Source organism: Colossoma macropomum, unplaced genomic scaffold (assembly GCF_904425465.1).
Source record: "Colossoma macropomum unplaced genomic scaffold, Colossoma_macropomum, whole genome shotgun sequence".
Classification (NCBI taxonomy): Eukaryota; Metazoa; Chordata; class Actinopteri; order Characiformes; family Serrasalmidae; genus Colossoma; species Colossoma macropomum.
The window spans coordinates 7892645-7910405 of NW_023494799.1; the positions used below are offsets into that span (position 1 = coordinate 7892645).

Here is a 17761-nt window from a genome sequence, read left to right on the forward strand (position 1 = left end):
TCATGAACTGTGAAATCAGCTCCCCCTCTGACATCACTGTGTTTGCTCAGTTTTGGGCTGTGTGAAGAAGTAAGTTATGGTCAGTTTCTTTCTCTCTGCTCATCTCCAAATAGTAAGACCTAACTAAAACAACGCAAATGTCTTTGGGTCTGTGGCCGAAGTCTTTTATTTCTCATTTTGTCTGTCATCATGTCCATCCACTAGCACAATCTGTACCAAAAAATAAAGCATTTTAAAAAAATAAAGCATCAGGGTTATTGGTGTTGACACTTAGGTTGTTAGCAGTCAGAACTGGTAAAGAAAAATCATATTCTTATGTCGGGTTTGTTTAGTATGGTTTAAAGCCTTTTATGTCAAAATCAGTTCTGTATATTCAGATGAGCTTGGTTATCTCTAATTTGTGTTTTGTATCCGTGTTTTTCCTCTGACACACATTATTATTGCAGATATTATTACACGTCACGTCAAGAGGTAGTAATGAATAGGCATTCTGCTGGGCGTTAGGCCTGTACAGTGAAATGAAATAAAGCAGACAGTGAAAATGAAAAGGATAAAACATTTTTTTGGGGTAAAAAATTGGAAGGTCACTGAAATGCATAATATAGTGGGCTTAAATCTTGTGATGATATCATAAACCGTGATAAAAGGTTAGGTAATTATTGTGATATTAATTTTGTATATGCTTGCTCTCAAATGAACAAATACATGCTTAGATTTCTATGCTGATGTGTTAAGTCTAATATCATCAACAGCCACACGATGGCACTCTAGTTACAGCAGCAGACTTTCCCTCTTTTCTTACTGACTTACAGAACAAATTCAGTCCAAATTAACAGATTTGAACTCTCTTTATTATGTAAGAAAGAATTAGGTTTTGCAGATGGCTCTTTTCTTTTATCTTAAACCTTTTTCCTTCTTTTTTGACCCTTTTACTTCAGATGTTTTGGCATGTTGCTCAGTCCTGGGCAGAAGGTTCGGAACAGTGACATGCACCTATTAGACATGGTGAGACACCTCCCTGGATTCTTCAATCATCTCTTATAGGTCTTTCAAGCATCTTAATTTAATTGTGCTCTGTTGTTTACTTTAACATATGTGTTTATCAGCACATCTGTTCTCCTCGGTTGTCCTCTAATTTACAACAGTGTGTTGTTTACCTTGTGAGTGGTTTTTAATAGAGCTGTGCCTTGTATACTGATTGCGTCTTATTTCATGCTGCAACACTGTTTTAAATATCCATTCTGCGTCTGCTATTTATAGGCCCAAGAAATGGAAATCAAGTATTTTTATTATTCATTAGGAACATATTTTTACATAGTGCCTCAAGCAGCTTCAGCACAGGAGGCTAGCACATTCAGAACTAAAACAATTACCAGTGTAGTTTAATGAGCTATGATTGTATTCTATGGAATTAATGAGGGAAGAAAATGCAGCAGTTTTCCTCTTATAAATCGGTTTGAATTGATGAAATTACAAAACTGTATCTCTGTATTATTTTAGGCTTCGCTGCTTGTTACGACATAACAGATCTGACAGTACTGTTAGAGCCCTAATTGTAAAACTTATTTTTTAAACTAAATTACTTGTAAACCAGAGTTACTCAAAAAAAAATCTAAAGAAATAAATCACAATTTTATATTCACCATCTCTGAAATCTGTTTATTATGAATAAATCTAAGATGATGTTGCTTTTGCTACCATTTCACTTTTGAAACAGGAAGGAAGAGGTTGAACCTGGTAGGGCTGTCCCAGATATTATAGCCTGACGCCAGTTATTTGAGCTGATTGCAATGATTTAAGCTGACCACAGTTATTTTCCACAGTTGTCAGCTTTCACAGTCATGTTTACATCACATCAAACAATTGGGCACATTTCATCTGCTGAGCTGAGGCAAATGCATGCAAATAAAATTAAACAGAAAATGCATTTACACATCATGTGCTTCACATAAACAACAAATTGTCCTCTGACTGGTGCTGTAACACCTTTAGAGGGCAGCAGTGAGTAATGTTTGTTTATTTGAGCTGTCTGTTGTCAGTTGGGAGGGAAGTATAGACAGCTAGGAAGAAATCAGCAGTTTGGCCACTTTAGGTTTGTACTGAAAGTTGAGTGAACTAAGAAAGACATTGAAATAGTTAATCGCAATTATGTGTATGGAAATTAGTCATTATGTGGCCTCATATCAGGTTTCGACAGTGTAATGTGATGCTATTAACTGTGTATTTCGTCCTGTTGGGTAGTAAAGTGTGATAGCCTACTTCTAGATGCTTATCTCAAGTGAAGTGCTTACATTAAAAATAGCTCATTTTAAAGCTATATCAATAGTGATATCGGGAAAGTGATATTGCGCCATCTCTAGCTAAAAAAATATTGTGCCTACAGCAGCTTTAACAGCACAAAGTGGATCTCTTTGTCCCATTTAGGATAGTTGAAAGTGCTCTTTACATTACTCTCATGAACTGTACTCTAATTGGTTTTGTTTTTCAGTGTTTAAGTTTAGCATTGTTTGTACCAAACACCTCACTGGTGGCTGGGATTATTACTTTATATAGGAGTCCATGGGGAAGAGTGCCGATGGGAAGGCCTACGTGATCACTGGAACGTGGAATCCTAACACACCTGCTTTTCAAGCACTCAATGAGGACACGCCAAAAGGTGAGGTTGTACATGATGTTGTTATTTATAACAAAAGGCACACTCAGTGGTATGCTGTTATTGATTGACCTAAAGGTCACATATCCTAAATTTGTCTTGTATTTTATATTTTTTCACCTTGAGGTCCACTTATGACATTTGTCATAAATTCATATTTCCCTCACAATTGTTTAACCTTTACAGAATGCATAATGCTGGTTTGTGTGGGAGCCTTTCTTGAGTAGTTTTTGTGTCTGTGATTCAGGGAATGGCACACGTCTGCAGGTGCTACAGCAGCATAGATTCATTTATTTATTGCACAGGTTTTATGGGTTTGCCATGTTTGATTCATTTTCATTGCTGACTGACAAATAGAATATAGAGCAATTGCACATCACAGCACAAAAGCAGCATGGAGCTTGACTGGACGTTTTAGTGCTCAAATCAGACAGGTTCAGAACTATGGCCTTGCTGATTGATTGAAGCCTAAATGGCAGGTTTTCAAAGCAACCAGGCTTAAAGGAGATGGGTAAGAAAAGGTCTCTGCTTTTAAATGGGCCATATTTTACTCTATTAAAGGCGACCTGTCATCATTATTGAGTCCATGCAATTCATTTATATTCAGACCAAAATGAGGCAGCTGACCTCTGCTCTGGGAAGAGAAGAGCATATTCAAAATTGCATGATTTGAATTATTTTTGTTTGTGTATAAATTTAATTGATCTTTTTCATTGTTAATGTGAAAATGTCAGGCAAGTGTGGTGTTTAATTTGTATGTGAAATTAAAGTGATACGAATCACTAGATTAAGATTGTCCAAACACATGTATATATGTATATATGTATATATATGTGTGTGTGTGTGTGTGTGTGTGTGTGTGTGTGTGTGTGTGTATATATATTCAAGGCAGACTCTGTTACTCAAGCTTAGTGACTAAATGACTTACCTTGGCTATTTTTAATAAGACATGTTTTCAGATGTACACTGTCGAATGTGAGCTGCTTAATTTTCGTTCATGTTACTGATTTTTATTTTTTTTTATTATTATTTTTTTTTTAGTTTGCTCGAAAAGCCCCTTTTTCCTTCTCCACGGAATAGCCATTTATTCACCTTTAAAGATACTTAAATATCAGAATTAGTCAGAATGCTCATCCCTATTGCTCACATTTTATGCATGACTTGTTGTAAATGCAGTATCTATTTTTAGTGCTTTTACCATAAGGTTCTAACTTCAACTACCTATTTTTATCTACATTAATTAAAGGAACAAATAGCCCCTTGAGTGTGAATGGCTGATTTTGTAGCTTGGTGGGTGTTTTTTTTTCTCCTTCAGCTGTTCCTTCTTGTTTTTTATGATCATTTTATTTCACTTCAAAGTGGAAGAGGTCAGATCCTTTACCCGGAAGAGCATACTTAAAGAGTCATAACAGTTCCTCCTGCGGAGCCCTGTGTAATCTAGAGCGTCAGTCAGAATAATGAGGGTGAATATTATATGAGATGAGGATTTGCTTTTGGATTAGACCCTGGAGAGTCCATGTATCTCTGTGACCTTCAGCTGTGCTGCCTTGGTTAATCATGCACTTGTTTTGGTTACATATGGCTGTTCTGGGGTTTCATACACAGCATGTTTTTAGCACATTAATTCAGAAGTCACTTTTGCAGATTATTTTGTTTGTTGTTGATGGTTAGCTAAATGATAAAATTAAGATTCCTCCATAAATTGCCTGACGCTTTGGAGTACATGTGCATTCTGTAACACAGCAACAGCAATATTGCAGAAAAAACACACAATTGGAGTAAAAAGAGGAATGTTATTAACGTATTTTACTGTGCCCACAGTGGAAAAACAAAAAGAAACTCTTTTGACCTTAACAGAGGAACATTGCATAATACTTATTTAATTGCTTAGTGAAAGAATGCCTGGGCACATTTTTAACTTTAAAGTTAAAATCTAATTAAAAGTGTCCAATTATTACTATGCTGTCTTGTATCATGTCTACTGATAATATTGCCACATTTTTTAAAATCTTGACATTTTTCCCTTTTCTACAGACAAGCAGGTGTATCTTACAGTGGCTGTGGACCTGGTGGTAACTGAGGTGGTAGAGCCGGTTCGGTTCCTGCTGGAGGCGCTGGCCAGAGTGTATCCAGCCAATGAGAGGTTCTGGTACTTCAGCAGAAAGACTTTCTCTGAGACATTCCACCTCCAGCTCAAACAGGTACACTACTACTGTGTCTGTGATCCTTTTAAAACGTGCTTCTCAGACTTTCCTGATTGTTATGGTACTGTGCTCAAGTCAGACCATCCTTCAACAGTCATTAAGTACAAGATATTCCTTTCTCAGGAGATATTTCTGAGGAGGTTAGATAGGAGATAAAACGACAATCCACTTGCATAAGGAAGGGGAAAGTCAGAGGAAAATAAGAGAGGAGTTTCCAAAACTGGAGTTTTATTATTAAAAGATACTGAGCAGTGGTTTTTAGCTCCTGTACTAGGGTCCCCCTGCACGGTTTTAACTATTCCTTTGTCCCAACACACCTGATCCAGCTCATCAGCTAATTATCAAGGTCTTCATGAGCTGGATCAGGTGTGTTGAGAGCAGGGAATACGTGTGCAGGGCAGTGGGTCCCCAGGATGAGAGTTGGTAACCCCTGATATGGAGAAGATTAGACTCCTAACAACCGTTCAAGATCAGATAGACCACCAAAAATGTTAACATCAGATAAACAGTACAGCTTTTGTCTTTGAATGATGGGAGAAAATCAAGCTGTACTCTTGCTTTAGATCTGAAAAAATCCACAGGTGTTTCTGTCCATCCTTCCACTGTGAGAAGACAACTCGGCGCTGTGGGTCTGAAAGGATGTGTAGCTGTCAAGAAGCTCTTACTGAGAAAAGGAAATAGGCAAAGAAGAAGAAATCAAACGAATAAGCTTCTGGTGTTTCTGTGTTTAGGATTACTTGGATCATGAGAAGCAGAAAATGCAACCAATTACTATGACTGAACTTGGAAGGTGTGGAAAAATGTCCCTGCAGGTTTATTTGAATGACTGAAAGGAAGTCCTCTAAAGAGAATGGAAGCTGTAATAAAGGCAAAGAGTGAACACACTAAATACTGAAAACAATATTATATTTAGTCTTTTAGGCTTCTGTGTCATTTTCTGTTCAATATGTTTTCAGCTTTTTTCCTGACATTGAAAAGGAAGAACTTATACTCAATAGACGTTTTAGCTGGAAATCAAGTAAATAAATGTCAGTCTTCTGACTTTTGCACAGTATTGAAAATTGGGTACTTTTTGGTGAACCTGTTCCTACATTTAAAACTAAATTTTGTAAGAAATGAGGTTTTCTGAGTGGATTTCATTCAATTATTACTTTACACCCTTTAATTTTTTAATGTTCAGTCTTGCATTGTATGTTTTTTTTTCCATTACGAAAATGGTCAGGCACTTATAATACCATCTTCACTCAGCTTTTGTGTTTCTAATGTAACTTGGTCCATTGACTTTCGCAAGTGTAGCTTACTGTGTGCAGTCCAGAAGACGTTAACTCTTAGGTGCAAAAGGGATCTTTGTTAATGGCGATTGGGAGCACTAACTGGGCTCCTGGAAAGCTGTGAAGCAGCAAATGGAAGCTTTGTATTATTGGGAGCTTAATGAGCGGCCTGGCTCTCATTATCATGCTGAAGTAATTAGGGCTTGCTGCCTGCATCTCCGGCTGATTGCCTTCGTAGTTATTTCGTTGCTGAGTGGAAGAATGCCTGGGCCGTAGTTAAAAGCTAATTAAAAGATAATATTATGGTGGTAGCACAAGACTCAACCCAGCCTTCTTTATTTTATTATTATTTATTTGTTGACGCCATTGATTAGGTGTAAGGAATTTCGCGAGTAGTTATTATTTGCGCTAAATGTTTTTTGCCTGAGGTGCATTTTTCTGCTTGGCAATTAAAATGAAGTGGCTTTGGCTTTTGTTTCTGTAAAAAAAAGCGAAGTGTACTTGAACATGGCGCTATCAGCGGCGATGTAAGCCGATTTCAGGGGTGCGGCGAAGGCAGAATGTAGGAATGACCTCTGAAGAGGAGAGTGAAAGAGATGCGGGTAATCTGCTGCTCTGATTGCACCGGGCTCCCTGTGAACCCCATTAGCAGACAAGCTCCCCAGGAGTGCCCACTCGGCGAGAGGGCTTTTTCTCACTCACTGCTTCTTTTAATTTCCTCCTATATGCGTAATTATATTTTTTTGCTGCTTCCCCTGCGGCAGCGGCGGAGGTGAAGCTAACTTTGGAATGCCGTGTGCTCTTGAAACACTAAGTGTATTGTTTGCGCGGAGCATGTAGGGTGTCAGCGGTAGAGTTATGACTGCCTTAGGCCCATTATTGATAGTGCCATTGCCATATCTGTGCTGTAGCCCTGTTGTCATTGACGGTCTATCTGTGCTTATAATGCATTTGCTCATGAGAACGATATAAGAACACTTCAGATGCTTTCTTTCAATGCTTTTCAGAAGGCTACAATATGCAGATGGTTCTCTAACAAATTTAACATGCCTTTAACATCCTTACCAACCTTAGATTCACCTGATGAGTTTCTTCAGGCATTTAATGAGTTAGGGCTGTTACATGTTTCAACAAACATAAATAATTTTGCAAAATAACAGGGGCCAGTCTTTTCGTCCTGTCACATCAAGGGTTCTTAGTAAATGGAAAGGTGTGTCACTGTCACGTTAAATAGAAATATAATCTCAATTTGTGCTAGAACACATCTCATAATTATTGAGTTCATAAACTTGAACACTTGAAGCATATTATCAGAGGTTCAACCAGGAGGTTTTATAAATGCTGGCAACCATTTTTGACACATTTTGAGACTGAGCATTCTCACTCATTAAACATATCATAAAGATCCTGTAATGTGTTTTTTTTTTATTAATTAATTAATTTATTTATTTTTTATTTTTATTTTTTTCTTTTTCCCTTCTCATTTTCCCCTCTTTTGTTTTTCTCCCCTTTCTTGCTTGACTTTAGCTAGGTCTTAGAACATGTGTATGCAAGGATTGCTGTTGGGGGGGTTTAGGGGTCAGGAGAATTTGTCTAGAAGTTGTCTGGTAGTGTTTGTGCATAAATATTGAAAAAGCAATAAAAACATTTGAATAATAATAATTATTGAGTTCAGATATTTCAGCCACACCCAACAGGTGCATAAAATCAAGCACATAGCCATGCAGTCTCCACAGAGCTCAGTGACTTTAATGTGGCACTGTCATGGGGTGCCACAAGCCTTTGCCACAAGTCAGTTTGTGAAATACCCTGCTAGATCTGCCCCAGCCAACTGTAAGTGCTATTATTGTGAAATAAAACATTCTTGGAGCAACAGTAACTCAGCCTCAAAACGGTAGACCATGCACACTCACAGAGTGGGGCTACTGAGTGCTAAAGATAGTTATATCTATACTGTTGTATCAGTCACTGCAGAGTTTCAAACTGCCTCTAGAGGCAACATCAGCACAAGAACTGTGGGTCTGGAGCTTCATGAAATGGGTTTCCATGGCCGAGCAGTTGCATGAAAGTCGAAGATCACAATATGCAATGCCAAGCGTCAGCTGGAGTGGTGTCCATATACTTTTGGCCATATAGCGTATATGTATACCAGTATACTGTTACTGATGTCATGCAAAGATATGAACTTTAATTAGAGGTATTGATTATAGCCCAATTGACTTAATTATATTAGTTGGAAAATATCAGCCAATATTATTGATCTGTAGTTTTATCTGTAATGGCAAATGTATTGCAGACCTTTTTGACTGGATTCAGACTCTCAATCTCCAACAGTAGAGTGAAATCTCAGACTAGTGGTCTCCAACCCTCCACCTGGGGAGCTGCTTCCCTGCATAGTTTAGTTTCAACCTGTATCCAGTAAGTTGCCCCACCCCTTGCTTAACTTTAATACATCTGATCCAGCGATTAATAAAGAGGCTGATTAGCTGGAGCAGGTTTGGCGAAGTGTGGTTGGAAGTAGGCTCTGCAGGAGAGCAGCTCTCCAGGAGGAGGGATGGAGACCCTGTGTGACCCAGTGTGACCCAGTCTATGGTATTTTCTCCATATCATGCAGCTGTAGTGTGCGCCCATGTTTACTGTGTGTGTGCTCATGTTTGCTCTGTGTGTGTCCGTCTGCCTTCATGTTTACTGTGTGTGTGTGTGTGTGTGCGTGTAGGGCATTGAGAAGGGCAGCCAGGGAGATGCCATGTTTGAGGTGGTGAGCCTCCAGAGGCACTCGGAGCGGGTGGGAGGAGGGCGAGGCCGCCTGCAGTCCCCCACTGAGGAAGAGGAGCAGGAGGAAGGTACGGAAGCCCATTTACCCGTCCCTGCATGCACACCACAAAAGTGCTTTACCGTGTCGTATGTTTGCCTAATGCGTTCTTGCCCTTTTTACTACCTTCTCCTGCAGTCTCTGTTTGGAGGAGAACTCCTCAGGTAAAATAATTGTGATGTTGGAAATCTCTCCCCGCCCCCGACACTCTCACACACACTTTCACTGTGATAAAGTAATTGCATGTCCATGTGTGAGTTGATTGAAGAACGTACCCCCTTTCCCCGATCCCGCAAAGCTTTGTGGTGTTCAATTTACAAGAAAAATGACCATGTCTCTAGGCTTATTTAGATTGCCTTTTGAGACTGTGAGAGCAGGCAGGGGGAAAAAAGGAACAGATTGCCTCTGCAGAAGTAGCTGTAGCAAGAACATTTGTTAATTTTTTTTTTAATTCAGTGGCAGCATTTCAAGCGAGTGAGATCATCAGTCCAGATTTTTTCCCACAGAATCTCACCAGTATCGAACACATTTGCTCTCTTTGCATTTTCTCTCTTGTGTTTTGGCAACTGTGAATGAAGTGTGAGCATTAATTTAGTCAAAGCTGGCTTAGAGTGCCTGTAAATATATCAGCAGTTTGTTGCTGTATGTTTTAGTTGTCAGTAGTGATACAGTGTGGTTCTAGATTGCTTGTAAAATTTTCAATGTGCTTCAAGAATTTAAGTGTGGTCCTAGAATTTCTAGTGAGCTTGTGGAATTTTCAATGTGGTTCTCAAATTTCTAGTGTGCTTCAAGAAATTGATGTAGTTCTGGATAATTCAGCATGCTTGTGGGATTTTCAGTGTGATTCTAAAATTTCTTGCGTACCTCTAGAACTTACATTGTAAATGTAGATTTTCCATTATGCTGCTAAAATTTTCAGCGTGCTTCGAGAGTTTTCGCTGTGGTTCTGGAATTTTCAGTGAGCTTGTGGAATTTTCAGTGTGGTTCTTAAATTTCTACTGTGCTTCACAAATTTGGTGTAGTTCTAGCATTTCTAGTTGCTTATAGAATTTACAGTATGGTTCTAGAATATTCAGTATGCTTATGGTATTTTCAGTGTGATTCTAAAATTTTCTGCATACTTTTAGAACTTGTATTGTGGTTCTAGAATTTCCATTATGCTGCTAAAATTTTCAGTGTGCTTAAAGAGTTTTCATTGTGGTTCTGGAATTTCCAGTGAGCTTGTGCAATTTTCAGTTGGTGTAATTCTAGCATTTCCAGTTGCTTGTAGAATTTACAGTGTGGTTCTAGAATATTCAGTATGCTGGTAAAATTTTGAGTGTGCTTCCTAAGTTTTCACTGTGGTTCTGAAATTTCAGGTGTGCTTGTGGAATTTTGTGTGGTTCTCAAATTTCTGCTTCAGGAATTTTTAGCATAGTTCTAGCATTTCCATGCTTATAGAATTTACAGTGTGGTTCTAAAATGTTCAGTATGCCTGTTAGATTTTAGTGTGGTTCTGTAATTTTCTGTATACTTCTATGCATGATGTCTGGTATAATTGTCAAATTTCAGTGAGGTTGTAGAATTTTCAGTATGATTCTAGAAAGAATGTTCAGTAATATTCAATCATTTCCAGTATGCTTCAGGAATTTTCAGTGAGGTTCTGCAATTCCTGATGTCCTTCTAGAATTTTCAGTGTGGGTCTAGAACTGCTAGTATATATTTTTTTTAATTCCAAGTGATTCTAGAATTACTGGTGTGCTTACGCAGTTTTCATTGTTGTTCTAGACTTTCCAGCATTGCCTTAGTACCAGAAAAACTAATGTTCTAATTATCTGGAATTTGTTGTTACATCAGTGCAACCCATTGTGTGACAGTTCTTTTTCATTTTCTTTGCTTTGATAGTGGATGAGGCTTTAGCTGTCTTCTAAAGATGTGAAAGCCAGTGTGCTTTCAGGCCAGGGCACTTACCACTGACCACTTCCAATCTGGTTAAGTGCTATTGGCTGGTGCAGGTTGAATAGCTTTTCATTTTGCACCCTGATGTTGATGGACTCTCCATACACTTGGGCCCTACATGACTGACTGCAATGTGCTAAATACACATTGCTTGACAGTTGTAAATCTATACCGGTTATATCATGAAAATCAGTTTCTTTTTATGTTCATAAAGGGCGGTGATGATTTTGGCTTCTTTTGTTTCAGACTGACCTCACTGACCGGTTTTGGGTCAGGCAAGAGAGCTCTGATTATTTTCTACATAATCATTAAGGTCAAAGAGCAGACTTTGTTATGGGTTTGTCAGATTGAGAGGTCACACAGAAAGATAAGGGCCCTCTTTTAGAAAGCATAAATAATGGTCTCAGGTTCGTACTATGATGACAAAGCAGAACAGGGTCATCCTGAGCATCCCGTGTCGAGAGCAATGTGGGAAAGGTTTCCACTGCAAAAGCATTGCAATTTTCCCTCAGCAAGCCTTCTAATGTAGTTCATGTTCAATATTTGAGACTTGTCAGAAGGCAGTGGAGTGTGGCTAGGTGAGTCATGTTATTAGTATGCAAATGCGCACTGCAGGTTTCGAAGTTTGACCCCCTCCAAGAAAAAGTGACCCTTTAAAACCTGTGTTTTTTTTCCCCAACACTTAATTTAATGTAGAAACTTTGATGAGAAAAAGCTTTAAACTGACTGTTTGACTATTTACGGTTTCTCTGCAGTTCTTACATTTTTAGTTTTATCAGAGAGATACTGTTTCTTTGCTTATCCTTTTTGTAAAGGAGATGGAAAAGAAGATTCATCCACCCACACCTGCCATTGAGCTGCTTCCTCACCTTTAGACATGGGTGGCTCTCAAGGTCTCTCTCTTTCTCTCTCTCTCTCTCTCTCTCTCTCTCTCTCTCTCTCTCTCTCTCTCTCCCCTCCTCTCGTCCTCCCCCATGCAGCAAAGGACCTTGTGATTTTACTGCAGAAGAGCAGCCCCTTTAAAAGCATTTCTGAAGCATCTGCTCTGATCTGAAACCTCACTTAGGGGCCTTGTGAAAAGAGCGCTCATTTCAGACAGCCTTGCTGGAGGTCATGAAGATTGTAAATGGGCTCCCTGATAAAGCCTTTGGTTTGGTGACCTGTGCATCCATTCCTGTTGTGTAGCTCTGGATCGTACTCCGACCCTTCTACTATATTCCTATTTTTAGATGGTCAAAAACAGGAATTGCCTTGTGTGTAGAGTGCTTGTGCAATCCTGGTTCCCAAAAAATTTGGGACACTGTACAAAATATAAATGAAAATAGAGTGTGATGATACGCAAATCATGTTAACCCTATATTTAATTCAAAATAGTATCTTCATAATACAGAATATGATACATGGCATTTCAGTGATACTTCACTTGATATTTCACTTTTCTGAAGTTTATTCAAAGTTGGAACAGACACCAGCAAAACAAAAAGCACTGGACACTTATTAGTACAATGACTTTATCAGTTATTCCAGGCAGTTGCCTTCACAAATTTACAAATTCGACTAACCCCCGCAGTATTTGTAAGGGCTTGCAAGCTTGTGTCATCACTGTGGTATTTCTGCATTAAACATGTAAATCATATAAGTTGCTTTCACAATTAGTGTGAGCATCTCTTACTTCTTTTGTGTGACATGCCGTGCACCTTTCGAGTGTTTTTGTGGTAGGCTGATGGTTGTGGTCGTTGGGGAAGGGGCGCACACTGCTGCCAGAAGCTCTTCCCATCTTTCCTGAATATTTGACTGGGTCTTATTTTGTCTTCAAGTCATTTCATTACATAATTTCAGTATCAAATATTGAAAACTCTTTTCTTTGGGAATTTAGAACAGTGTTAAAATATTTTTAGATCCTGAGTCTGTTCTTGTTTCCCAGAGGTGAACTTACTTTCCAATTTGTTTCTCCTTTGTTTTTATCAGGAACTTACTAGGCTACATTTTGAACAATTTGAAGAAATATATCAGGCTTACAATTAGGGCTGAAATATGTTCCCCCAAAATCGGTAATTCTGACTTTCCTGACAAATATTGCAATTTAAATTTGATTGCTTTCTGTAAATTAAGGCCCACACCCTTTTTTGCTCATGACAAGCACATCCATTTTTCTTGGACTGGAACGCTGGCTTGAGCACTGAAAGCAGTGTCAGATTGCTAGTTCATGAGCTTTGCATCATTAGGTTAATTTCCCCACTTAAGGCTTGTTGAAACAGTATAGTTAAAATTGCAATTATAATTGCAGCTCCTGCATTGTCCAAATTAAACGCTTTCAAATTGTTTCTTTATAAAAGCAATTAATAATTCACTCATCAAAAGTTTATAGAATTCTGTTGCATCCCCTGAACAATTGAAAATAATTGAGAAAAGCTGCTACCAAATTATGCATTTTAGCATTTTGACCACAAGAATCACAAAAAGTAAAAGCATTAAGTAAAACCTTAAGCCTATTTTAATTTTTTAGTCAGTGTCGTTAGAAAGAGAAGGGCACAACAGTCAAACATTTAATTAAAACTAAATAAGGTAATGACTGCTTTTTGTTGCACAGTTGAAATATGACAGTGTGTTGTTCACAGAATATGACAGTAGTTGTTTACAGACTCTCTACAATTGGTCTAAATCTTTGTTTTTATGAAGCATGCAGTTGGCCAACAGTCTAAGAATACTGCCAATAACTGTGATGTTATTTATCGTGACAATCATCATATCGTCCCTAGTGTATCCTGTAGCAGCTCGGTAGAGCCAGAAGCTGTGGTAGTGTTGGTGGTTGCTCCATGCTCTGTCCTGTCTTGTTTTAATGTATGGGCTTGCTATGCACACTGTGAGACAGTGGATCCCAGGGTACTAAAGGTGCTTCTGGGCTCATAATGACCCCTGTGAACATTAAGCCCCAGACACATTTTTATCACCTCAAGCTTCTGTATTACTGCACTCAGCACCATAGAGCCATTTAGCCCAGGAGAATGGTGTGATAGCACACCTCAAAGGTAGCAATGTGATACATTATGGTGCAGATGAGTTAAACAATAGATTTATGAGCTGCAGTAAGGGAGCTTTTCAAGGTTCTCTTTAAAGTGCAACGTGTCCACTGCCATTAATGAGCAGCTCTGGGGAAAATGCTAGTAGCATGTGTAGTTGTACTGGCTTTGCTGGCCCTGAGTCTTCTACCAGATGGAAGTGAATGAAAGAGGTGATGTCCAGGATGAGAGGGGTCAGCTGTAATCTTGCCAGCGCACTTCATGACCCTTCTGTTGTAGATGTCCTGAAGCGTTGGCAGACTACAACTGACGCTTCTCTTCACTGTCCTGATTATGCGCTGGAGTTTGGCTTGTACTTTTGCGCTGAGTAAATCAAACCAGATGGTTATAGATGAGGTGAAGGAGTTTCTGGATGATCGCTGTGTTGAACTGGATCATCGCCTGTGGCAGGTTGAACTTCTTCAGCTCCCTCAGAAAGAACGTTCTCTGCTGTGCTGTCTTGGCTATGGAGACCATGTTCACCTCCCACTTTAGATACCTGGATATGGTTGTCCTAAGGAGCCGTTCTTTGTGGGGTGAGACCATAGAAAAACTGCCTTTGGTTCCTGAAAGAGCCTTTCAAGAAATACACAAGCGTTTTTTAACTTAAGCTCTGCCACATCTGTAGTGTACGGTCGCTTACCACAAACAATAATTAAGATGCTTGTCCCTGGCAATTTTCCCTGTGAGAACAGAAAAATATGTTGACTCAAAACACATTGCCCATTGGCTGCTGTTATAAATGTGTTTTGGGTTCAGTGGGTTCAAGAAAAAACGAGTCAAAGTAAAAGAAAAGGCATCTAGATTATTGACCATGATAAGTGGTTGTACACTGCAGATGTAACAGATTAAGTTGAAAACCTGGATTATTACTTAAAAAAAAAATTGGTACTTTTATTTTTGAGTTTGAGGTTGTATGTTGTTGTGGTGTGTGTTTGTTACTTTAAAGTGGAGTTTTGCAGAGAGTTGAGTAAGAGATGTGCTAAACCTGTTCTCCTTCATGTCTCTTTCTCAGACATGCTCAGAGGCCTTGAGCCAGAGTGTATTAGCTGGTCTCAGGGCAAAGGCTCACTTGAGGTCCAAAGCACTCACTGTGCTCAAAATGGGAGTTGAGTGCTCAGCCCAGAGCTGTGGATCTCAGCACCCACTCATGCATCCTTCAGCTACCAAGTTGTCCACCAGACTGACCTCAAGGAAACCAAACACAGTGTACACTTTTAGGGGAAATGTGATATGGATATCTTGAAGAATAAGATTTAGAAACTATGATATGATTATGGTCGGTGATATGATATTATTTCAGTGTTCAATTAGAGCTGTGACTATTAGAGCTAGACCTTTAGTTCAGGCCATAAGTGTCAAAACTTGGTCAAAAAATGGGGAAAAAAAGCTGCCATTTTTTCCATTTCTTACATTTGACTGAAATGCATTGGTCAGAATTCCTCTTGTATTTGAAATCAACTTCCAGAAGGCTTAGAGTGGCAGTTTTTTTCGCACAAAGTTGGTCCCCTGACGTCTTCATTTTAGCTCCTGAATTCCTAACCAGTGGGAGAGCTGGACTGGTTATATCGACCCCAATACCACAGACAGAAAAATTCTGATTGGACGGTTTTTCAATTAGCATAACCCTTTCATTTCCAAACAAACATTTACAAAAAAATCTGCCGCACTTACTACAATACTTTTAGAATTTAGATAGAAACATGATGATTATATTAAATAAAAATTAACTAAAACCCACTGTACACAGTTTTTGAGAGCATCTTTTAAATGTAGTGCTACAGTTTTGCTGGTGCATGTTGTCTATTCCAAATTACCAAAACTGTAGCGAAAAAAATATTGAAGTTTCATGATGTTGGGTTATTGCAATATCACCCATCCTTACGTATGGCCCAAGTCTTTAACTCATTTCCCGTTTCCCTCTCCTCACAGATAGTGACAGTGAAATATCCAGTGGTACCGGTGATGTGTCCAAAGACTGCCCTGAGAAGATTCTGGAGTCTTGGGGTGGAATCCTCAACAGATGGTAAGATAACCAATACAGCCTCTCACAAACTGTCTGTATGATTAATACTAGTGTTGGTTTGAGTGGATGCAGAAAAGACGTGCAGGTTACTGTTGAAGTAATGAGAACTACATCTGTCAAGCAGCTTTTTCCCATTATTGTGCAGTTATCTATTAGGCACATTGCTTATCTTCATAACTATTGCTATTCAATTTTTTATATAGCCAGTTCCAGTTCAGCTGCAAATCTTTTTTTCTCGCTCTCTTCAACAATAAAATTGATAAAATACAGATAAAACATTTAGTATGGCCTGGAAATATAGAAATTACCATTGTTTTATTTTCAGTAGCTTAAGAGAGTAGAGAGTTCTTTAACATGATAAAAAGGCTGATAATAGAAATCTAAATTGAATTCTATAATGCTGACGTTTTTTACTTTTTCCCACCCCTTGTCAAAGACATGAATGGACCCTCCCCAATGCTAAATCATTTTTTTTTTAATCTTTTCGCCTTATTATTAGAACATATAGAAAAATACATCTATAATAATGGAAGAGGAACCTTGGATGGATTGTAGCAAAACTGTTTATTTATGCTTGGTAGGTTTATAACCTACCACTTACCACTTGCAAATATATAAATGAAAGAAAGGCATAATCGGTGACCACAGCATGGGATCAGTTAATTACTAGTTAAGATGAGTCAAAGGAAAAAAAAATTGTATCTCTTATCAGTTGTCATGAGTTGTGCCAGATAAGCCTAGTCAGTACAAAGCATAAAAACATACTTCATAAAAACAAAGAACAATAAATAGGTAAGAGGAAGGTGTTGGGTAGTGGTGGCTCTATGTTGTGGAGAATGTTGAAGATCCATAGAGTTCCTGTTTAAATCTCAGAGTGGCCACCAAGCATTTGGACAGGTGTCTTTGTTCTGACCACTGTCATTGTGACCTTGAGCGAAGCTTTTAGCTGCAGGCACCCCTTGGCTCTTGGCAGGAGACCCACACCTCAGAATGACAGCCCTCGAAAATAGGCTGTAGCACTCGTGCTAAAAAGGGTTTCCCTAGAAACCAGTCCATTCACTGCGAGCGCCTTGACGACCATTTAGACATCTTGGAGAATTTGCTTTAAACAATACAGTATCTCTCGAGAGATTGAAAATTCATTGCAAAACCTCTATGAGGAGAGGACTACATCCTACTGGGTTAACATTACAGAGACATATATAATGTATTTGTATTGGGTTACACGTGCAGTAAAACAAATTATACTAAAATATTTTAGCATAGTAGCCCAGCATCATCTAAATATTCTGCTCTTCCAGAGTACAATAAATGTGTCGCCAAATATGGATTTGAAATATCGGATAACTGACATCAACAAGCATCCCTTTTTTTTGGGTGAGCTGTTGCTGCACTGATCAGTTGAAGCAGTATGCCAGTTTTCCAACTGTCCTTTCAACTAAAGAAATTCAAGGCCCTTTTTAATTAAAAAGATCTTTTCCTTTTTCCAGCTAGAGGTGGGTGATATGGCAAAAATATAATATTGCAATACCTCAAGAAATTGTCACGATACACGATGTCACAATATTTATTTTTTCAAACGTTTGATCAGTTGGAACAGAGAAAAAATGAGTGCTATTTTTTCAAAACTAAAAACTGATTTTTATTCAATATTTTGCATACTATATTACACTAAATCTAGTTAAATTGAACTAATTTTAATCTCTTTATAACGGAACATGCAGTTGGTTTTACAAGTACTGACAGTATACATGAAATCTTCAGAAAAGTGTATTTTATTGTATTGTGACATAATTTA

The 17761-nt window shown here is 38.5% G+C and overlaps 1 protein-coding gene across 2 annotated transcripts in view; it reads left to right on the plus strand.

Annotated features, from left to right (window-relative positions):
• rabgap1l (RAB GTPase activating protein 1-like) overlaps nucleotides 1-17761 on the plus strand; it is a 139331-nt gene that overhangs the window by 15140 nt on the left and 106430 nt on the right. For both annotated transcript variants that reach the window (XM_036586151.1, XM_036586153.1), the window contains exons 8-12: nucleotides 939-1005; nucleotides 2554-2656; nucleotides 4688-4854; nucleotides 8845-8971; nucleotides 15870-15963. In XM_036586151.1, coding sequence (XP_036442044.1) covers nucleotides 939-1005; nucleotides 2554-2656; nucleotides 4688-4854; nucleotides 8845-8971; nucleotides 15870-15963 — 558 coding nt within the window. The remainder of the gene's footprint in view (nucleotides 1-938; nucleotides 1006-2553; nucleotides 2657-4687; nucleotides 4855-8844; nucleotides 8972-15869; nucleotides 15964-17761) is intronic.